Here is a 23,182-nt window from a genome sequence, read left to right as displayed (position 1 = left end):
TTTATATGTGCAACTACCCTATAGTCTATCAATCCTATTCCTTAGATTTAGCTAGGAGAAATGAAAATCTGTGCCCATGAAGTACTACTAAGACTGTTCACTGCAGCTATTCGTAATAGGTCCAAATTGGAAACAACCCAAATGTCCATCAATAGGAGAACGGATTTGCAGTTATTTATTTTATTATTAATTAGTTTTTAAAGTAATTTCTACATCCAATGTGGAGCTGGATCTCACAATCCCAAGATCCAAGAATTGCATCCTCTACTGACTGAGCCAGCTAGGCACCCCTCTGCTTTGTTCTTTTTAACTGCCATGCAGTTTTCTATCCTGTGGATTTTCAGAATTTTGTTATTGCAAATATTGCTGCAATACATTCGCATCATTACATACTTTTGAGAGTTTCCTATGTGCAGAATCACTAAATCCAAGGGTATTAACATTTAAAATTTTATTACATATTGAAATACTGACTTGCCAAAAAGATTGCCTCAATGTTCCCATCAACTGGGTGAAATATCTGGTTCCTTAACTCCACTGTCAACACTGGCATTACTACTTCTTATGGGCTGACTTATGCCCCCTAAAATTATTAGTTTTTAAAGATTTTATTTATTTAAGAGTGAACGAGAGAGAGAGAGAGAGAGAGAGAGAGAGCGCACGCACACACCGGGTGAGGGGTCCAGGGAGGAGAAGCTGACTCCCCGCTGGGCAGGGAACCTAACACTGGGCTCGGTTGCAGGACCTGGGATCATGACCTGAGCTGAAGGCAGACACTTAACCAACTGAGCCACCCAGGTGCCCCAACCCCCCACAAATTCTTATGTTGAAACCCTAATCCCTAGTACCTCAGAATGTGACTGTATTTGGAGACAGAGCATTAGAGAGGTGATGGAGTTAAAATGAGGCTGGTAGGGTGAGCCCTATTTCAACTTGAATGGTATCCTTATAAGAGGACGTTTGGACACACAGAAAGACACCAGGGATGTCTGCACCGAGAAAACACCAATGTAACGCCATAGTAAGAAAGCAGCCATCTACAAGCCAAGGGCAGAGGTCTGAGGTAACCAAATCTGCTGTCCCCCTGATCTTACGCTTCTAGTTTTCAGAATTGTGAGAAGATAAATTTCTGCTGTTTAAGCCACAGTCTGTGGTATTTTATTATGGCAAGCAGCCCTAGCAAACTAATACATCACCTTTTAAAATTTGTATTTCTTCTATTACAAAGATTTGCTTTCAGTTTATCTTTTGATTATTTAACAATTTAACCCTTTATTTCATTTAACATACACATATAAAGCTCTTTCTATACTCACTTACCATGAGCTAAGTACTGTTCTATGTGTTTAATAAATGCTTCCATTTAATCGTCCTAACCACTCTACTTGGTAGGCATTATTATCTGCATTTGAGAGAGAAGGAAACTGGGGCACCAAGAGGTTAAATAAACTTGCCTGAAGTGACAACGTTAGTAAACAGTAGAGTTGAGAACCAAGGAATTCTTGCTTCAGAGTTTAAGCTCTTAACCATTATGTTATTTGTAGGTTTTCTGTTATACGTGCAGTATTTTTATATAGTCAAATGTATCAATTGTTCCATTTATGAATTCCAAATTTTAATACCCTCTTAGAAAGATCTAACCTACCTGATAATTATTTTAAAAATCCATACATGTTTTATAGGAAGTTCATGATTTCAAGATTTACATTTGGATCTTCGATTAAACTAATATTTGTGTAAGGAGTGACACAAGAAATCCAGGGTTTTTTTTTCTAAATGGGTAGCCAGCTGTCCTAACTTATTGAATATTCTTTCCATTAATTTAAAATGCCATTTTAATTCACATACTAAATTCTCATAACTATTTGAATCTATTATCAGTACTAACATTATTTCTTCTCTAATTCCAAACTCCTAGTAATTATTATTTCATACTATAATGTCTGTTAAATCTAATTTTTGCCTCATTTTCAATTGTATCTTGGCTATTCTCACATGCTAATTTCTCCAGAAAAATCCAAGTATCAGTTTGCCAATGTACTGAATGCGTATCAAGAAAGAGGGAATGCATTTCTAAGTATTAACAGCTAGAGAAGCACTTAAGGTTTGTGAAGTACAAGCCTCCATTTACCAAGGAAAAATTCAGACACAGTAGCTAAGTAAATTGGTCAGGTTCATAGTGCTACTTAGAAGTACCATGGGTCTCCTGAATCTTAATACCAGGTTCTTTGTGTGGTTGGAAACCAGAGCCAAAGGTGACGCCTTAAAGCAACAATCAGAGACAGAGGACTAAACTTCTGGTCCAGCTTCTTTTATTCTCTTCCAATGTTTCTCATCTTCAAAAGGTTGGAAAAAACAATGTGCCTAAGCACTCAGTTCACAGAGTCAGAACCCTGAAGTGTAGAAAAGGTAAAGCAAAAGGACAGATGGACAGTTCTAAGAGAAACCAAAGTATTGACACAGCCATAAAAACAACCATGCAGTATAATTTCATACTTGCTTAGTTTTTGAAACACTGGGATTTCAGAAAACGACTACTGCTATCGTATAGTATTATTATTGTACAGTAATATGCTTTTTGCCTGAAAACCCCCAAAATTTAAAAGACATATGACCAGGTCTCATTGCTTTTACCTTTTATCCCTACCTTTCTTTTAGAAAAAGTCTTGAAATGTGCATAGCCTTATAGTTTCTTGTATCTATTCCTGGTTTGTCTGTCAGAATTAAACTTGATTTTTCTAATTTCTTTCAGGATCCTTTTACCTGAATGCTGCTTTCTTCATCTTCCCGGGGTGACTGGGCAGGCATGACTTCTACATCTGAATTATCAGATGAGGTATTACGCTTTCTCTTCTTACCCACCACAGGGGTGATGGTACTAAGAAGGAAAAACCAAATTCATTTTCAGTGAGGGCCAAATTCAGTTAGGAAAAGAAAAATATAATTAATCTAAACTATCATATATGAAACTTCCTAACAGAAGTGTTTAGTTTTTCAGTCAGTAGGACACACAGCTATGGAATAAGGTGTTTGAAAAATAGAAAATATTCAGGTTTCTAAGCCACTGGCTGACCTTTACACTAGATTTGACAAACCCTTGCTACTACTGTAACTCACAAATACCTGAAGGAAGGTGGCATAAGACAGCAGAATAGATACTGGCCCAAGAAATACAAGACCTCACTTCAGTTCCAGTTCTGTCACTAGATGGACATTAGCTTCCTTATTTATAATATAAACACCGATGGTAATACCTGGCCTGAGAGTTGTTGAGGATTAACTATGGCAATATGAATTTTTTTTTAAAAAGCTGAAAAATCCCTTCCAAATATAAAGCATGATTATAATTCCACCACAAAGCCTAAAGAATCCTAAGGAGTAGAAGCTAAGGAGAAAGGAGTGAAGCTACACAACATGGAAGGGAAAGAAAAGACACTCAATTGTGATAAGCCCTGGTTCTGTCAACACTGTTTAAAGCTGACAATGGTTGCTAAAATCTCTAATTCACAGATGAGATATAAGAACAGGGCAGCTACATCTCCAGCAGCTCTTTTACTGATGTGGGTGGTAGGGGGATAGTGAGAAATCTTTTTCACACTTTAGTGATACAAAATCAGGAAGATGTATAAAAACATTCAGCTTTTCAACATAACCCCCAATACCATAATTGGCTATCTTTCCTGTGCCTTGTTGTTTCTCTTTCAAAATATGCTAATTTGCAAATTTCGGTTTAACAGACCATATAAACATTGGGACAGAGAAAAGAAAGCCCTTATTATCTTCTATGATAGACAGATCACCTTGAACCATGTAGTTGCTAAATACAAGTAGTCCCTAGGGACCTGGGTGGCGCAGCTGGGTAATAAGCTTGACTCTTGGTTTTGGCTCAGGTCATGATCTCAGGGTCTTGAGATCAAGCCCCATTTCAGGCTCTACAATGAGCATGGAGTTTGCTTGAGACTCTCTTACTCTGCCTCTCCCTCTGCTCTCTCTCAAATAAATAAATCTTTAAAAGCATACACACAAGTAGTTCTTCTCAAAACTAATTTTTTCTTAAAAGATTTTATTCTCTTGGGATCCCTGGGTGGCGCAGCGGTTTGGCGCCTGCCTTTGGCCCAGGGCATGATCCTGGAGACCCGGGATCGAATCCCACGTCGGGCTCCCAGGGCATGGAGCCTGCTTCTCCCTCTGCCTGTGTCTCTGCCTCTCTCTCTCTCTGTGATGACTATCATAAATAAATAAAAATTAAAAAAAAAAAAAAAAAAAAAAGATTTTATTCTCTTAAGTAATCTCTACACCCAACATGGGGCTGGAACTCGTAACCCCAAGATCAAGAGTCATATGCTCTACCAACTGAGCCAGCCAGGCACCCCTCAACACTAATCTAAAAACAAGTACGCTGCCCTCAAATGTCCCAACAAAACAGCAAAGGGCTGTACTCACTTCAGCTTACTTTTTCCTTTAGTTTTGGAGGTACCAGATGTTTTGCTCTTCTTTGGCTTTTCTTCCTTGAGCCTCTCCCCACTGTTCTTCTTCCTGCGTTTCTTCTCACCTTCTTCCTCAGGCCGAACACTAGGTAGTTCATCCTCATTTAGGACTCGAGGTATGTTCTGCTCACCCCGGGCACGGGCCCTAGCAATAGCTTCTGCTACAATCCGATTGGCTTTCTCTTGCTTCTTCTGGTGCTCTAGCCTGCGGTTCTCCTCCATTCCTATCTTGCCCCCCGTGTGAGGAGCAGAGCTTGCTGGTGAAGACAGAGCTGCCACTTCACTGGCACTTAGAACTTTCACTACGGAGAGCCCAGAAGAGGCCCCTTGGGAAGAGCCAGCCTACAGAAATAAAGATGCTAAAATTTCAACATGCTTGTGACTAAATGGCCTAAATAAAACCCAGCTCTAAGGCAGATAGGCTAGAAACTTTCCATCTCTAATTCCTCAAGAATGAGATTCAGATCAAGTCTTACTGAACTTGGACACAGTAGCGGGAAAAAAGTGTTTTTTTAGTGGGAAAGGGATGAGATAAGGCAAGAACTGTGCCAAATTAAACTTCAGTATCCTTCAGCCATGCTCCTCATGTCAATACACATCTCCATTATTCTAGAAAATTTTCAAACAATACAATCAACCTTAAACTCCAGGCCAAAAGTAGGGAAAAAAAACCCAAAACATTCTACTCTCGGCCTACCTTTAGCTTCTTGGTGGGGGTAGGGGCGGGAGGAGTGATAATCACTTGATCTCTTTAAGACAACTTCTTTATCTTTCAAATGAAAGAATATTGCCAATCATTTTTACTCCACAACAATATTAGGAACAGAATGTAAATGAAACAGCCCAAAGACAAACCAGATAAATCATCAATCATCTCTTATCCTAAAGCTAACAATAACCCTCAAAACTTTTCATATAATTAATACAAAGTTTCCATGGGTAAAAGAAGTAAAAGCCTGTATTTCAGTTCAGAGGCATGACTCCAGTGACCCCACATTCAACAATGAGTGGTTGCTAAGGGTGACAGCAGAGGGCCCAGGGGTCTATCCTCCTTGCTACCTGTAGAAGTCTCACCTGTGGCTGCAGCACCACCTTGAGTGGTACCGAAAGTCTTTGTCCTGGGCTTTGTCCTGGTCCCATTATCTGAGCTTGCTGCACAGAGGAGAGAGTCACTGGTTGGGTTGAGGGTGGTGGTGGCGGCTGCGGCTGCGATGCTGGCGGCTGTGGTACAATCTGGATTTTCTGCTGTGGCTGTTGCACCTGCAGCTGGATAGTTACTACTTTGGCAGGCTGCCCCTGAGCATTCTTGGCTTGAGTCAGGGCTGCCAGCTGGTTGCCCTGTAACACTATCTTGCCTGGTAGACTCCCTAGTACGACATGCCGGTGTCCTTGGGGACCTCCAGACTGTGGCTGCTGGAGGACCAGGGTGATGCGTTTCGATTCACCCTAGAGTGAAGAAAGGAAATTGCAAGAGAGGTACAACATTAAAGAATGGTATACTCTTAAATATTTGCGCCAGTTTTCCTCATCCTAGAACCATAAAAATTGAGGGTCAAAAGACATAGTACAATTTATTTTGTTCATCCTCCTATCTGTCCTGATTGAGTCTTCTCTGGAACACCTCTGCCCAATGGGTATCAGGCCTATTTTGACAAACTCCTGATGCAAGGCTATCTTCTAAGGTAGTCATTCCATTTCCTGGCAGTCTATTAGAACAAAAGTCTTTATAATCCACCTCCTCATAGCTTCTTTCCACTGGTCCTACTTACTTTTAATACCACCCAAGGCCTTGCAAACTCTTTTGGCCCTTTAATCAGAGGCTAGGACCTCCGTTTTCTTACAATAGAAACTAGACTTTTCAGTGGATAGAGGAGGACAGTCTCAGTAAGAACAGGGAAAACATACACATAGCTTCTGTAAGTCTTGCAAATATAAATAAATAATGACTCTTTGTTCCCATAGCATCCAGTATTTCTCATAAAACTTTGTATCATACAGTATTGTGAATTTGTTTAATGTCTGCCTTCTTGGCAGACCATGAGCTCTGTAAGGACAGGGACTGTGTCTGTCTTGTTCACCACCAGCTAGGCACAGTGTAAACATACAGTAAGAGCTCAAAAAATGTCAACATTAACTGCTTCCACCTAGTAAGTAGTAAGCATGTGGCTGTCAACACTAACTGATTTTTTAAAGCAAAGGTAGAATTTAAACAGGATTCCTAGAGATAGGTCTCGTGCTCTCTTCTCACAGAGTTGCTGGGCCCTCTACTAAACCAAAATTCACCTCCCCCTTTCACTCAAGTCACCTGGGTAGGTGTAGAGGTCAGTGTAACTGCAGGCTTCAGTGGGGGCCCTGTGGCCCCAGGGTTTCCAGCAGGAGCTGAACCCTTAACTGGCTGTAGGACCAGCTGCTTTACTGGTCGGCTGGGCTGGACAATGCGCTGAACAGTAGCCTGGTTCCCAGGGACCTTGGCGGCCAACACTGTATTACCAGAGACAATGGAAACACCTGGTCGAAGGGGAGTGCCGGTTAGCACTTTGGTAAAAGTAACTTTTCCACCATTGGCTGTGCCAGCCACTAGGGGCTGAGCTGTGCTGGTGATACCTTGGGCCTGAATTTGTGCCACATGGGCACCAGTGACTGAGGAGCTTGGTGGGGCCTTAAGGATAACGATCTTAGGGGCTGACTGAGGTGGTTGCCCTCCAGCACTACTGGAGGAGACAGCTGTGGCAGAGACACCCATGAAAGGATTCCCTTGGCTCAGGATCTCCTGGCTCTTGGAGACCTGCAAAAGTCCTGATGTTGGCGTCGGTGTCTGTAAGACAGGTTGGGCTGGCTGCTCCTGGCTGACGGGCTGAGTGGTATAATCATGCAAAGTTAAAGATTCTGGAGCTGGAGCTGTTGATTCTTTGGGAAGTTCTGTGGGGGCTGTCTCGTCTGGTGGGGGGACCAGGTCACTTGCTGATGAATTCCCCACATCACCACCTCCACCATCCTGGTTCATCTGATCCAAGGAGTCCAGAGAGCTTGGCAGTCCAAGGGCTTCCTCAATGGGGTCTTGTGTGACCTGGTTGAAGCTGTCATCAGTCAGAGAGTCCAGGCCAAATAAATTTGGGTCATCAAACAGATCCATGATGGGGTCTGCCATCTTGGGAAAGCAATGGAGGGTACTTCCCCAAGGTCTAAGGAGGGAAGGGGAGGGGGGGTACTGGCTCTCCCCTCCCCTCCCCTATTAAGAAAAAAATGTACACAATGGAAGAGGACTACTCTTCAGGTAAAGAGGCAAGAAACAAGTGCATGTCAGATTGTCCTGACCTTCATGGAGCAAGATGGCTAGGTCTTCAGAGGAAGATGGTGAAACTCCTGTTGTGAGAAGACAAATGAAAAATAAGCAAAGTTGGTGACCTCAAGGAAAACTTCTCCTTAGGTACTACCCTTAATATCAACTGGCATCAAAATAACGAGAAGACGGAAATGTGAGGTAATCCGAGGACAGAGACAGAGCAGAAAGCACAAGCACATTTTTGCTTCAAACTAAAACTATAAAAGAAATAAACCAAACCCCTTTTTGGACTCTTACACCTACACACTCTGAAGTTTCTGTCTGTCAAGATCTCTCAGTCATCCCTGTCCGTTTCTTTTTACCATTATCATTCTTAGGCAGAAATCAGGGAGTTTAACATTCACTCACCTTCTACTTCAGGTTAAGCTCACAGAACTTAACATTCCAGTAGCATTACAATGACTGGAGATAAAGCTTTCTGAACATACTGCAGTCCATAAATTTCCCTTGTATTTTAGATGCTTTTACTCACTACTGGCAAAAATAACCACTTTTCCCTGCAGTACAATCTCGCTATACTTACTGTGTACCTTTACCCAGGAAGTTTCCTAAACGTTATTCTAGCTAACATATCAATCTATACATACTATTTCTGTGAAGTCCCCTCCCCCTTTCTCGTATTTAAGATCAAAAACTTCCTTTGCAAGAAGTTCAAACAACTGTACATTTTAGTTCCACTTATATTCCCAACTTTCTCTGTCACCGCTTCCTATATATACCCTACATTCCAGACCAACCAGACCACATGGTGCCCCTAATGTGATTCCTATCTGCATGACTTTGCCTATTATGCTGTAGCTTCAGCCTAGAACACACCCTCCCCCCTCCCAAGCAGCTCTCCCAGCTGAAATGTTTCCCACCCTTTCAAAGGTCTTCCTTCTGTTCCAAAAGGTGAGCCCTGAACCTCTGCCCCTTTAACAGCAAAGCAATTTGTGATGACTGGTCCTATCACCCTCCTTAAGTACTCAGTGTTGTCTCTGCCTTATTTAAAGCACTTAGACCATACTTAATATTTTACTAAAATGACCAGTCTCTTGTCCATATTCTCTGAAGGCCCAAATGGTTCCTTTGTGCAAATCATACAATGCGGCCTGCTCCTTAAGATGCTTGTCTGCCATCTGCTGGAAAATTGTCATACTAAACATATTATTGATGATGATAATAATGAGTATGGGCAATGCACACCCTGCACAACCCTCCACGGTGGCCCAGCTGCTCTTTTCCTAAGAGACAAAAAGTTCCTGGATGGTAGGAACCATCTCTTGTTTATCTGTGGATCCCTAAAGAACCAAGAGGATATTACGTACACAGCAGCTACTCAAAAAAATACTTAATGAGTTAATATATTTGCTTGCAGTATATGGGATGAACCATTCAGTCCTCATAAAAACTAAATGCAGGCTCCTGGGTGGCTCAGTTGGTTAAGCGTCTGCCTTTGGCTCGGGTAGTGATTGAGTCCCACATGGGGCTCCCTGCTCAGCAGGAGCCTGTTTCTCCCTCTCTTCCCCACTCATGCTCTCTCTTGCTGTCTCTCTCTCTCAAATAAATAAATAAATAAATAAATAAATAAATAAATAAATAAATAAATAAAATCTTAAAAAACAAAACAAAACAAAACCCAAATGGCATTCCCCGATTTTAAGATGAGACAGTAGTTTCCCATCTTGAAAAATTATCCTACAGATAACGGAAAGCATGTTTACTAAAATCCACATTTGAGGATTTAAGTTATGAAAATGTTGGAAAAAGAAAAAACTAAAGCAAGGAATTATAAGTACACCACCATACAACTAAACTATATGAAAATATGAATAGTGCCTGTTCTTTGTAGATGATGTCAGTACTTGACAATTCAGGAAAGCCTAGCTTGACAAGACCTTTTCTCTTAACTTTTAGAAGACATCAGAGAAGAAATCTGCCGGTGACAGAGTACATACAGACTTCACTGAAGACTTTTCCATACAACCTACCAAGTACTTTTACCCTTCTTCAACTTATTCCAGTTATCCTTATGAAACAATTAAATGTGGGTAAATAGCCCAGAAACTCAGATATAAAGAGAACAGACTGATCAGTAGATGGCACAACAAAATTACAAAGTACACATAGCATCTCCACCAATGTTAAACAAGACCTCCCTTGCTTCAGAAATTGTATACCCTTCATACCTCCCCCAGGATCCATATGGCTTCCCGTTTCTGGCTAAACTATTCCACCGGTTCATTCCAGCCTCTCCGATCTAATACTTGCCCCAAAGTTGCTCCAAATGACAATGAGAAAAATTATATGTACTTCTTGATTTAACAAAAATCTACTCAATAATTTTATGAATTTCTTCAACACTACCATCAGCTTTTTCTAGCTATGCCCTATTTGGCTACCTAGTATATCTTTCAGCTATTCACTGCCACATAAGTTATACTAAATATCCAATTAGGTGTCATAGAAAAACCACAATAAGGGCACCTGGGTGGCTCGGTTGGTTAAGCAGCTGTCTTCAGCTCAGGTCATGATCTCAGGATCCTGGGATAGAGCCCCTGCATCAGGCTCCCTGCTCATTGGAGAGCCTGCTTCTCCCTCTTCCTCTACACTCCCCCCACTGCTGGTGTGCACATTCTCTCTCTCTCTCTTCCTCTCGCTCTCTCTCATGTGTGTGGGTGCTTTCTCAAACAAGTAAATAAAATCTTAAAAATAAAAAAAACTACAATAAAAAGTTTCCATTAACTAGAAATTTATGCTGATAATAGTTTATAACCTGCTTCTTCTTCTATGGGAGATTTTGTCCTTTCTACTTATTCCTTTCCTCCATAGCAGCCTGGTATCAGAGAGAAATCTCACCTCACATTTTTCATGGGAAAAACAACGTTAACAGTTTCTGAAATATTTACTTACTCCTATATAATTCAAGTATTAGTTTTCAAAAGTAAATCAATCATTTAACTCCCTTCCCAATTTTTGGGCCAAATTTCTACTTCCTCGGTTCAGTCTGGATTTGTTTGTTTGTTTGTTTGTTTCACAGAGAGAAGCAGAGACACAGGCAGAGGGAAAAGCAGGTACCCTGCGGGGAGCCCTATGCGGGACTCGATCCCAGGACCTCGGGGTCACAACCCAAGCCAAAGGCAGACATTCAACCACTGAGCCACCCCGGTGCTGCTGGGCCTGATATTTTAAAAACATCACCAGTGACTTAATGCGACACCACCAAGTTTCACCACTTCTCAGTCCCCTCGCATCAACTCACCTCTACTGACCTAATTCATCCCGTACATATTCAGTAATCCTAGTTGCCTGATTATTCTCTAACTGCCATGTTTAAGTTGCCCTTGACTCTCAAAAGATGAAACCTCCCATCATACACCTCTTTCTTTACCCCTACTTCTATTCTTACTTTGTGGGTCATCCTGGCTATATCAACAACTGGCCTATTCTACCAACTTCATCTATCCCATGAATTATCTTTCTATGGTTCAAATCCTGGTAGCAACACTAAATAGATGTTGAAGGGATGCCTGGTGGCTCAGTTACGTGTCTGCCTTCAGCTCAGGTCATGATCTCAGGGTCCTGGGATAAAGCCCCGTGTCCTGTCTGGCTCCCTGCTCAGAGGGAAGTCTGTTTTTCTCTATCCCTCTGTCCCTCCCTCCACTCTCCCTACCTCAACCCCAACCCCAACCCCATAATGCTCTCTTTCAAGTAAATAAAATGTTAATAAATGAATAAACGTTAAGCTTTCAAATACACGAAGCACCTAGAGATCCCTCAGTAAAACTACCTAAAGAAGTCATACCAGACTTTTCATATTGAGAATGAAAAGCCAGTCATAGTCCACCAGTGCCCCAAAGAGAAACACAAGTATATGCTCAAAAGGAAAGACAGTTTGATGACTGCACTTAATCATTTTCTATAATTTAAAACTAATGACAGAAACCTGGAGGGTTGGGAGCTGTGGAAAGATGAACCATACAAGCCAGTTAAGGTTGGAATCCAAGGCCACCAATCCATAATGTCCATGTAACAAACCAGTTAATGCTAAACAAATACTTTATATAACAGCCTTTCATCTCACCTTCTTTTAAAGAGGAAACTACTCCGTATTCTTCTGCAGATTTACCACCTTTGATATACTTCCTTTAAAAAAAAAAAAAAAGCAATCTATAGAATCCCAACTCTCCTGGTTTTTATTTTACCAGTCTCCTTTATTTTGCCCATTTCAACAACAACTTGTATGATCATAAAGGACTTTGTTTTCATGCTACTCTATACTTTTCATTGCAATGTTCCCATACCTTTCAACAGAGTAGTGATTCTCAACTGGGGGATGAAAGGTATGTGTAGTTTGAAAGTACATACTCAGTGTCAAAATTCCACATCTATCAAATGGAAAAGGAAGACACACCTCATTGTTTAGGTTATTTATATTCAATAAAACTAAACAAAATCTTCCTCGCCAGTGAGGATCTGCAAAATACAAGTGGGGGTGGGGAGTGGAGAAGCATGCCTAGATTGGAAGGAAGGGTTATCGACACCTCGTATGGTAAGATTTCTTACGGCTTCTCTAAAGGGAGTTTATTATAGTTTATTGTTTATGATGGACAAGAAACACTGAGATTAGTCCAGCTGTCCAAAAGATGCAATTATATAAACTGAACTATAGACATCCATTTTCCAGACTTCTCTGTACTGCTCATCCTCTTAAAAGACAATGAACTAATGCCATATTGACAAATACTGACTCATTTGGTAATATGCACTTCTGAAAAGTACTACCCATGCCCACTTAACCTCTAACTGCTCAAAGATTCAAAAAAGAACAAACTATTGTACTTCAAAGTATAAATCTTGTTATTGGAAACTGTATCCTTTCAAGAGGATCAGCTGAAGACAGACATAAACACATGTTATTGAAACACAAGATGGGTAGAAGCTGTTTAATCTAAATGAGAAATCCCTTGAAAATAAAATAACAGAAGGCCTAAAATGAAAATCACCAACATAATTTTTAAAAAGAAGAATTTAAACACTGTGCCATGGAGAGACATTCCTAAGACCCAAAGAGTCCCGAATCTTATAAAGAAATGGGAAGTAAGCAGCCAAGGTGAATATAATCACAATTTAGGGTCAGCAAAAGATCAGGATGGAAGGACACAGACCGTAAGAAATAGAGCTATTAACTAGGAGCCCCTCAAGAGATTTCCTCAAGATCAAGATCCTAGGCCATTTTCTCTATCTTCACCATTCTCACTGCCAAGTGTGTGGCTACTGTTTCTGTTTCCCCAGTTACTGAAGGAGAAAGCACTCACGCCTCCATCAGGGGTACGGACATCTGGGGGCAAACATGGCTGGTAAAGTGAGCCTTTCTGAATAAACAGGAAAGTAAAATAAGCAACTAACAAAGCTAAAAGCATGTACGTATGTTTAGGGGGCAGAAGGGAAACTACAGAAATTATGTCCTCACATGAAAGACCAGAAGGGGCAAGGTAAGGAAGTGAGGGGTTGACTGAGAGGGAGACGCTACTGGGGGTGGGGGTGGGGGTGGGGGTGGGGGTGGGGGTGGGGGCGTCGGTGGCGGGGACCCGGGTCCATTACCTGCTCACACTGCCGGGGTTGGTGCCAGGAAGGCCCATACAGCAGAGGGGCGGCGCTTCAGGCAACTGGCGCCCCCCAAACGGCAATGAGGTACATGCACTTGACGGAGGGAGCAAGCGGGGTGCCCTCCTGGGTGGGGATGGCCAAGACGGGAAGATGCGGGGGGAGGGGGGGTGTGGATGCCCGGGTGGGAGCAGTGTGAGGGCGGAAGCCACAGGCCGGAAGGCCCGACGAAGACCCGAAGGAGAAAAGGAGCGGTGCCTCGCCCAGGCGAGCCAAGAGAGGTGCCTTTACCTGCAGCGGCCGTGGGGGGCCGGTTCGCCCCTCTCGCTGTCTCTCCAGCACCAGTTCCCCCCTCCTCCTGCGCAGCCTAACTTGATGCTCCCGCCCGCCCCGCACGCCCATTGGCAGCAGCCCGCTGCCACTCAGCACAGGGGCAGGAACGCGGCACAGCGCAGAGGGCGGGACCACGGAAGGCTTCCCCTCCCCCGCCGCCGTGGGCTTGGTTGAGAGCGCACGGAGAGGCCTATCCGGTTTCTAGGGCCCAGGCGAAGCCTGCAGCTTGCTTGGAAAAAAGGGGCCTGGCCAGAGGCACAGCCTCCTGCTGCGGCAAAGTAGTCCTGGGGATTAAATTCCCCACCACCTACACTGTACTCTGCACACCAGAGCGTGTAAACCGGGAGGGACGGTTCCACACTGCCAACTCCGCCTCCAGTAAACCCCTACCTTCTACAGCCCGGTCTATCCCTCTCCTGTAGTAACTATACCGGATCCCACTCCTCATTAAGAGGGGACAAATCCTCCCTCCCTCATGGGAGTGGGTCAACTTAGTTGCTTACATGGTTTACTCTTAACAGATAAGCACTTTCTGCCACAACCATAATGCTGGTTTGTAGTCTCAATATTCCAACCTCTGGGCAGCAGTATCACTTTCTAGAAAGTAATTCCAGGTGCCCTCTGGCAATTCCCAGACCCCTCACCTCCAAAACACACATCCACTCCTCACCCCTAAACCTGATCTCTGACCCTCATTACATCACTTCTCTTGAAACTCAGCCTGTCTGACATATTAGCCAGTATCCACTTTGCAGTGCCACTTGAGACCACTCTAATTCCCAATGAAACCAGTCAACCCCCAAATGATGGTACCCAATCTTAAATCCATCAAAGTAAACGACTGCTAAAATCAGCTGCTTACCACTAGTTTCCCCTGAAATGTAACTAGCTTCAACACTGAAATCCTGTTTTCTATACTCTAGGACACAACTGAGGAAGGTCAACTTGGCCTTAGCTTTCCTATTTTTTAAGATTCTAGCTAGCATTATCACTATTGTTAGGAACACCAATACCACTCCTTTAAATTCCCATTCACTCAGACTCAAAAATTCAAAGACATCTCCAAAACCTCCTCCTGAATCCACCATCCACAATCATTTGCCAAATCCCATGGACTATCCTGAGATGTCACAGACAGATCCCGGAGTTGGCAAGGACTTTGACAATTATATCAAGTCAACCCTCTTGTACAGATGAGAAAAAACTGAGGCTTAGAGAGATGAATAATTCAACTATGAAATTAAAAGGAAAGTTAGGTTTTGTATTTCTGACTCTCTTATTTCTGCTGCCACCTCTTTATTTATGCAGTTGCTTGTGAAAAAAAAAAAACAACCCTCAAAACTGATTCCTTCCCCTACAAATCCATGTGCTACCAGATTAACTTCCTAAAACACACTGAGGTCAAATCAGTTTCCTCCTTAAAAACTTTCAAAAGTTCCCTGTTACTTAAGATACAAATCTTAAGACTACACCTTGCCTTTCCAGACTTATTTACCATTATCCTTCTACATAAACACTTCTATGCTAGCCAAAAAACAAAGAAAAACCACCCCAACTTCCTATTGTCTCAATTTTTCTCATAGCCTAGCTAATGTTACTGTCTTCAAACTACACTCCATCCTTACTTCATTTTTTGCCTCATGAAAATCTTATCCCCTAAGATCAACATCAACTGCCTCTTGGGGATCCCTGGGTGGCGCAGCGGTTTGGCGCCTGCCTTTGGCCCAGGGCGCAATCCTGGAGACCCGGATCGAATCCCACATCGGGCTCCCGGTGCATGGAGCCTGCTTCTCCCTCCGCCTGTGTCTCTGCCTCTCTCTCTCTCTCTGTGACTATCATAAATAAATAAAAAATTAAAAAAAAAAAAATTAAAAACTGCCTCTTCATTTTGCTGAGCATATAATACACTAACTAATGTGGAAATATTCAAGAACCAAAAGTGAATAAGACATAATCTCTACCATATATATATATATGTATATGATGAGTTTGGAAAATACGGACTATGAAAATAATAACAAATGTAAACAATTATAATACAAGGTGGTAAGTGTGATGTCACTTCTTAAAAGATGAGAGGAGTTAACTAAGGAAGGTAACGTGGCCTACAAGAAAGGAGTTTTCAGGCAGCAGGAATAAGAAGAAAGTCAAAGCACAGCAATGGCAAGCAGCATGAGACACGAAGAGGAAACTCTAAGGAACTCTGCTGTTGAGTCTTGCCAAAGTGTAAATCACAAGAAGAAATTAAGATAAGATTGAAAGGATAAGTGAAGGGCCAGGTCGTTCAAAGAAGGCCTTGAGTACCATGCTAAAGCATTTTCTGATAGGTGGATTAGGAGCCACTGAAACATAATGACATGATTAGAACTGTGTTTTGGTTAGCTAAGTCTGGCTATTGAGTGGAGAATACTTCTGGGAAACGAAGGGTCAGAGGACATAGAAGCAGTTAGGAGGCTACTGTGGTAATCCAGAAAAGAGCTATATAATAGAAATTTGATTTTTTTTTTTTCTCAGCAACCATAGCCTCTTTCCTATATTGGGGAAACAGCTTAAGGGAGAAGTCTCAATGGAAGGCTGGATCTCACCTCCCACTAAAGGAGATGGAGATGTAGGAGATGGGAAATCAAGAGCAGGGCCTGGAGGGAGCGGTTCCACCTCCTCTTCCTGGCAAAGACAAAGTACACGCATGATCTAAAGTAGTTAAAGTGGACAGTCCTTCAAAGAAATGTGACTGCACAGGTAATGCAAACACCCAGAACCAACCAACAATACTCAGCAGTGGCAGACATTAGAGTTCTACTACAGCATCCTAAGTAGACTACTCAGTAGTATGACCTGGGATGTGTTCTCTGTCTCTAAACTCTTTGTTTCAGATCATTTTCTAATCCAGATTGTCTAGCATTTGTATTGATTTTGTGAGCCACACAGTATCTTTCCAATAAATCCCCTTTCTGCTTAAGTTAGCCAAAAGATGATTTCTGTTGTTTGTAACCAAGAACCCTAACAAGGCAATTAATGCCTGAATCATGGCAATGTGGGTCAAAAGGTAATGATAAGGAAGGGACAGGGACACCTGGGTGGCTCAGCGGTTGAGCATCTGCCTTCAGTTCAGGGAGTGATCTGATGGTCCCCGGATCGAATCCCACATCAGGCTCCCTGCATGGAACCTGCTTCTCCCTCTGCCTATGTCTCTGACTGCCTCTCATGAATGGATAAAATCTTAAAAAAAAAAAAAAAAAAAAGAAGAAGGAAGGGACACAGCAAAGTAACACTTAGGGGATAAAAATGCCTAAAACCCAGAGTTTAGAGAGAAAGATGAGTTCAGCTATGCTGAGTCTGAGTTGCCCAAAGCAAGTTAAGTAGTGATAGTTGATAGTTGACTGGATGTATTAATCTAAAAATTGGCTTGATGATACATATAGAATTCTCAGTTTTGACAACGGAGATTACCCTGGGAGTTCACAGAACAGATCAAGTATACAAAAAGCTGCACCAATACTATTGGGGAGTCAACTGAAAATGTTGGGGTCTGTGAAGGATTGAAGAATCCATGACCATTACAAAGAGAGTAGCTGCTAGTCAGCTCTAGTTTAGTGTTGCCATATGGAAATGCACATCCAAGGTTGAGCAAGAACTTCAGATTTTTCAAATGCCAGAAATAGAGTTTTATGTAAATCTAGGTTTTAAATGTAGACAACTAATTAAAAAAAATTTTTTTTGAACACTCTGCAGGCTAAACAAAACACTTAGCTGGAAACCCAAGTGTTGAGATTTCTGATGTAGAGTGAGAAAGTTAAGGAGGAACTCAGGAGAACATCAGGATTTAAGAATCAGGGGTACCTGGCTGATTCAGTTGGGAGAGTGTGCAGCTCTTTGAGGGGTGGAAGGAGAGAAAGAATCAAGCAGGCCCCACACCCTGCGCAGGGCCTGAGGTGGGGCTCAATCTCAAGACCCTGAGATCATGACCTGAACGGAAATCAAGAGTCTGATGCTTAACTGAGTGAACCACCCCAGGCACCCCAGAGCAAGCAATTCTTGATCTCAGGGTCATGAGTTCAAGCCCCACATTGGGAGTAGAGATTACTTTGATAAAACAAAAAAACAAAAAGGATTGAAGGGGATCCCTGGGTCGCGCAGCAGTTTAGCGCCTGCCTTTGGCCCAGGGCGTGATCCTGGAGACCCGGGATCGAGTCCCACATCGGGCTCCCGGCATGGAGCCTGCTTCTCCCTCTGCCTGTGTCTCTGCCTCTCTCTCTCTCTCTCTGTGACTATCATAAATAAGTAAGTAAGTAAATAAATAAATAAATAAATAAAACAAAAAGGATTGAAGAATCAGAATAAGAGGGGCACCTGGCTGGCTCAGTTGGTAGAGCAAGCAACTCTTGATCTCGGGGTTGTGAGTTCAAGCCCCAAGTTGGGCATGGAGCCTATCTAAAGGCGGGGGGTGGGGAGGGTGGGGGGGGGGAAGCAGAGGGTGTAAAATAGATGATGGGGATTAAGAAGTATACTTGCAGCGATAAGCACTAGGTATCGTATAGAAGTGTTGAATCACTATATTGTACACCTGAGACTAATATTACACTGTATGCTAGCTAACTAAAAAACTTTAACAAGTCAAAAAAACCCAAAACCTACCTACATAAGTAGGTAGAGAAGGAAAAGCTAGAGAAGCAAGCAGTGCAATGTCACAGAGGAGAGCATTGCAGGGGGGAAAGACTGACTGATTATATTGAAAAGCAAAAGTGTCTAACAGTATAATATAATTTAAAATGTCCACTGGATGTAGTAATTGAAAGCTTTCTAATCTCTACTTTTTTTTTTTTTTTAAGATTTTTATTTATTTATTCATGAGAGACACAGAGAGAGGGACAGAGACACAGGCAGAGGGAGAAGCAGGTTCCCTGCAGGGGGCCCGGTGCAGGCAGGACCTGACCCCAGGACCAGGGGATCACGCCCTGAGCCAAAGGCTCAACCACTGAGCCACCCAGGAGCCCCTAATCTCTACTTCCTCGTCAAGCCCAAAGTAGTTTCTTTTGAGCTTTCATGGCATTTTGTTAAGTACTCTTTTAGGGGAAGTATCTTTTACTTTATATTTTAGTTATACTTGTACAGGAAGGTATAATGAGCTTTGAAGTCAGAGGGGGTTCAAATTTCTGTCCCACCAAGTAAATTAACCTTTCTGAGTCTAGTGCATTTGCATTCTTCTGTACAAAGGGGAATCAAGTTACAGGGCCATTAATGAAGATTAATGAAACCATTAACACAGTATTTGGCATATAAACACTATGTCCTAGGAGATACTCAACAAATGTTGCTGGATAGATTGTTGGGAAAACAATTTGGTTTCGCCATTGTCTCCATCTACCTACAAGATGCTAGTCAGCTTGAGAAGGGATCACCACTCAGATTAATGGCCTCTAAAATAATTTGTTAATTTCAGCAGGCTAATATCTATGTACTTGAATGTGCACTCAGGCTCTCTTCCTCTATATTAAATCTAAGGCAAACAAGAATAACTACACTTTAGATTCTGAAGTTTAAACATTATGTTCAACTAACTGGGTTCAGTCAGCCTAAACCTGCTATATGACTTAGATGTTCTAGGTCCCTAGTATGCAACCTTGAGTGGTAAGAGACCCAAAGAAGGGTCACAAAGATTTTAGAAAAACCACTCCCACTCACTTTTTTGGGACTGCTTTCAGGACATCAGGATGACTTTTCTGGTTTTCCTTCTCCATCTCTGGCCACTTCTGCTTTGCTACCCTTCTCCTCTACCAGCCTTTAATTGTTGAAGTTCACGAAGGTTTGATCCTAGGCCCTCTTTAATTTTCACATTCTACACTTTTTTTTCAAGAATGTCTAATTTACATACATGGCCTCAACTATTATTATTTCTTTCAACAAATTATCTACATATTTATATCTCACAGCAAGAAGTCAGCCCTGAACTCCAGACCTTTACATCTACTTGCTTACTCAATGGCTTTTCTTGGTAGTGAGTGTCTCTAGTCTCCGTGGCTGACCCACTTGTCCAACTCTCCCTATAACAGGCTTATTAAAAAAAAAAAAAAAAAGAAGAAGAAGAAGAAGATGTATTTATTTATTTGAGAGAGAAAGAGAGCAAACGTTTTCTTGCAAGTTGGGGGAGGAGCCAAGAGAGAAGAAGAGTGAGAATCTCAAGGGGACTCAGCACTGAGCACAGAGCCTGACTCAGGGCTCAGGCTCAGGACTTGATCTCATGACCTTGAGACCATGACCTGCGGTGGAATCAAGAGTCTGATGCTTAACTGACTGAGCCACCTGGGCACCCCTCTGTACAACAGACTTATTACCTCAAGGAGGCTGATTCCTTGGTAATCTTTCTGGTCTCCTTCATCACCACCACCACCAGTGCACGCACACAAGGAGGGTAATCATTCTTCAGCATCTCCTATTCAGTCACAGCTGCAGAGACCAGAAAACCTCTTCCTTTCAACCCATATCCATTATCTTAAAATCCTACCTTTACCTTCTAAATATCTCTCAAAAGCATCCACTGCTGGGATGCCTGGGGGGGGGGGGGGGGAGGACCTCAGTGGTTGAGCCTCTGACTTGGGCTCAGGCGGTAATCCCAGGGTTCTAGGACTGAGTCCTGCATTGGGCTCCCCACAGGGGAGCCTGCTTCTCCCTCTGCCTGTGTCTCTGCCTCTCACTCTGTGTCTCTCATGAATAAATAAAATATTTTTAAAAAATGCATCCACTTCTGTTTCTACTGCTATTCTGGATCAATTTACCATCTTCACTGTCCTGAAGTATTTCAAGTGCCTTGTAACTGGTTCCCCTCCATTTTGCCTATTTAACTTACATATCTTGCCACATCATAATTTCAAAGAAAAGCATTCCCTGATGTTGCAGACAAAAAAACAGCCAAATTTCCTGAGTATACGTTACATGGTAAGCACTCTTCTAAACAATGAAAATGCAGTAACATATTTAGTTCTATTAAGCCTGAAATAATTATTTTTTTTTACAGATAAGGAAACTGAGGCACCTAGAGATTAAGTTATTTGCCAAATATCCCACAGCTAGAGAAAAGTGGTGCCAGATTCAAATGTAAGCAGTGTGGCTTCAGAAGTCACTTTTTTTTTTTTTTTTTTAAGATTTCACTTATTTATTTGACAGAGAGAGAGAAAGCGTGCATAAGCAGGGGAACAGCAGAAGGAGAGGGAGAAGCAGACTCCTGTTGAGCAGGGAGCCTAATTTGGGGCTTGATCTCTCGGATCCTGACCTGAGTCGAAGGCAGATGTTTAACCATCTGAACCACCCAGGCGCCCCCAGAAGTCACACTCTTAATCACCTTACTACACTATTATAAATTCCCCTGTAAAACCCGTAATTCATTTTTGTAGTAGAGATTAAATAACTGCTTATATACTTAAATGTTTGATGTCCCCCCCACCCTTAGAATGTATGTTCCACAAAGGCAAAAACTGTGTATGATTTCACTACAATATTCCCTTTGCTTATCAGGTGGTAATGGGCATTTAATGTACTTTTCTTGGAAGAGCGTATTTTCGACATCCGGCCAAAGGTGTGTGGAAGTGAGGCTGTGGAGAGGTAACGGGGAGGTTTCTGAGCAACAGCAAGGGCTTCTCTCAGACTGCAGAGATAGTAAACGGGCAGAGGCATGTTTCCTACTAGAAAACATTCTTAAAAGGCATTATAAAATCATAAGAATTTTCAATTTTTAGAACCTGGGCTATCTGCAATATACATAAAAAACTATTTTCTATACTGTGATTAATTACTTTTGAAAGTAATGAAATTTTAGTTATCTCCTTTAGGCTTAGGACCACAAAAAACCCTCAGTGGTGGTCAATTTAAAGCTGTGGCAAGAAACAAACAGATGGGGATCCTTGGGTGGCTCAGTAGTTTAGCGTCACCTTCAGCCCAGGGCCTGATCCCAGGGTCCTGGGATCGAGTCCCACGTCGGGCTCCCTGCATGGAGCCTGCTTCTCCCTCTGCCTCTGTCTCTGCTTCCCTCCCTCCCTCTCTCTCTCTCTGTCTCTCATGAATAAATAAATAAAATCTTAAAAAAAAAAAAAAAAGAAAAGAAACAAACAGATGACCTATACCTATATGACCCAAAAATAGGGCCTGGATTCATTTTCAAGTCAGCCTCATTGTAGACTTTTTTCCAGTAAAACTCTAGAGTTTTGGCCTAAGTATGAAGACATAAAATAAGACCCTAATCTTTAAGGATCACTGCCCTCAGGCCAAGTTAGCTAGAAAAATTCTTTGCTGGCACATGGTCACCAAGGTAAAAATATTATTTTGGGTTCCAGCTGAGGAATATCTAACTGGATCACTACATGCACCTTGTATGATGCCACTTGTGGGCATCAGGCATAAGTAACAATATATATATACAAATTTCAGTAACAAAGTCCTGATGTCCTCCTTATGCTCCCCTGCCACAACACATTTTAAGTGGGCCAGGTATGCATACATTTGTTCAGCCTAACAGAAAAACATAAAGACTTAATTATTTATGAGGCATTGTTTCATTGCAACATTTATGTTAAAAAAAAAGTGTATGGGGCAGCCCGGGTGACTCGGCGCTTTAGCGCTGCCTTCAGCCCAGGGTATGATCTTGGGAGTCACGGGATCGAGTCCCATATGAGGCTCCCTACATGGAGCCTGCTTCTCCCTTTGCCTGTGTCTCTGCCTTTCTCTCTCTCTCTGTGTCTCTCATGAATAAATAAATAAAATCTTAAAAAAAAAAAAAAAAAAGTATGTGTTGAAGGGAGGAGAAACATTATAAGGCATTGTTACTATCACAGGTGGTTCCAGGCACAAAAAATGACCCCAGTGAAATGGGCCTGATGAAAATTTAAATTTAGTGGACTAGTCTGACTTGCACTGGCTAAAAAATAGTTATTTGCAAGACTGACCAAGTGAATTCCCTCTGTAGAGCTTAAAGTGTTTCACATAATCTTATCTTCAAAATAAGTTAAATAAAGGAAACAAACGATTATTCTTTTTTTTTCCTTTTAACAGAGATACAAAGACAAAAATAAATCTTACATTCCCAAGGTTCTTCAGCTGCTAAAGGTACAGCTTTAACAGGCTACCGAATGCCTACTGGTACAGTGTGGTCAGAGACAGTTGTTCCACAGGGGTCAGCACTGAACTTTTCAACGGGGGGAGGCTGGGTCATGAATGTGGTTTTGAAGTTGGACAGACCAGAATCCCACTCCTGGCTAAGTTATGTAACCTCACTAAGTCTTATTTTTTTCTCTTCTGTAAAATGAAGCTAACATCACATGCATTTCAGGGTTACTCTGCAGATTAAAAGATAATGTACAATGTTTGGCACATAGTAGGCAAATGAAAAGGAGTTTATTATTCCCAATCCAATAATTTCAAAGAGTACCTTTGAGAGACCTTTTAA

The 23,182-nt window shown here is 42.1% G+C and overlaps 1 protein-coding gene across 11 annotated transcripts in view; it reads right to left on the bottom strand.

The window, feature by feature from the left end:
* Nucleotides 1-23,182, bottom strand: part of CHD8 (chromodomain helicase DNA binding protein 8) — a 62,002-nt gene that overhangs the window by 33,049 nt on the left and 5,771 nt on the right. For 2 of the 11 annotated variants that reach the window (XM_041738398.1, XM_041738394.1), the window contains exons 2-6: nucleotides 7,803-7,850; nucleotides 6,793-6,995; nucleotides 5,562-5,933; nucleotides 4,444-4,829; nucleotides 2,764-2,878 (exon numbers count right to left, since the gene is read on the bottom strand). In XM_041738398.1, the coding sequence (XP_041594332.1) occupies nucleotides 2,764-2,878; nucleotides 4,444-4,829; nucleotides 5,562-5,627 (567 nt within the window). In that variant the 5' untranslated portion in view covers nucleotides 5,628-5,933; nucleotides 6,793-6,995; nucleotides 7,803-7,850. Of the gene's footprint in view, nucleotides 1-2,763; nucleotides 2,879-4,443; nucleotides 4,830-5,561; nucleotides 5,934-6,792; nucleotides 7,851-11,893; nucleotides 11,956-13,707; nucleotides 13,912-23,182 lie in introns of those variants that run through there. The other 9 variants (XM_041738390.1, XM_041738392.1, XM_041738397.1 and 6 more) reach the window with 8 other exon arrangements.

This window comes from Vulpes lagopus, chromosome 23, assembly GCF_018345385.1.
Source record: "Vulpes lagopus strain Blue_001 chromosome 23, ASM1834538v1, whole genome shotgun sequence".
NCBI classification, from domain to species: Eukaryota; Metazoa; Chordata; class Mammalia; order Carnivora; family Canidae; genus Vulpes; species Vulpes lagopus.
This window is presented reverse-complemented; position numbering and strand designations above follow the sequence as displayed.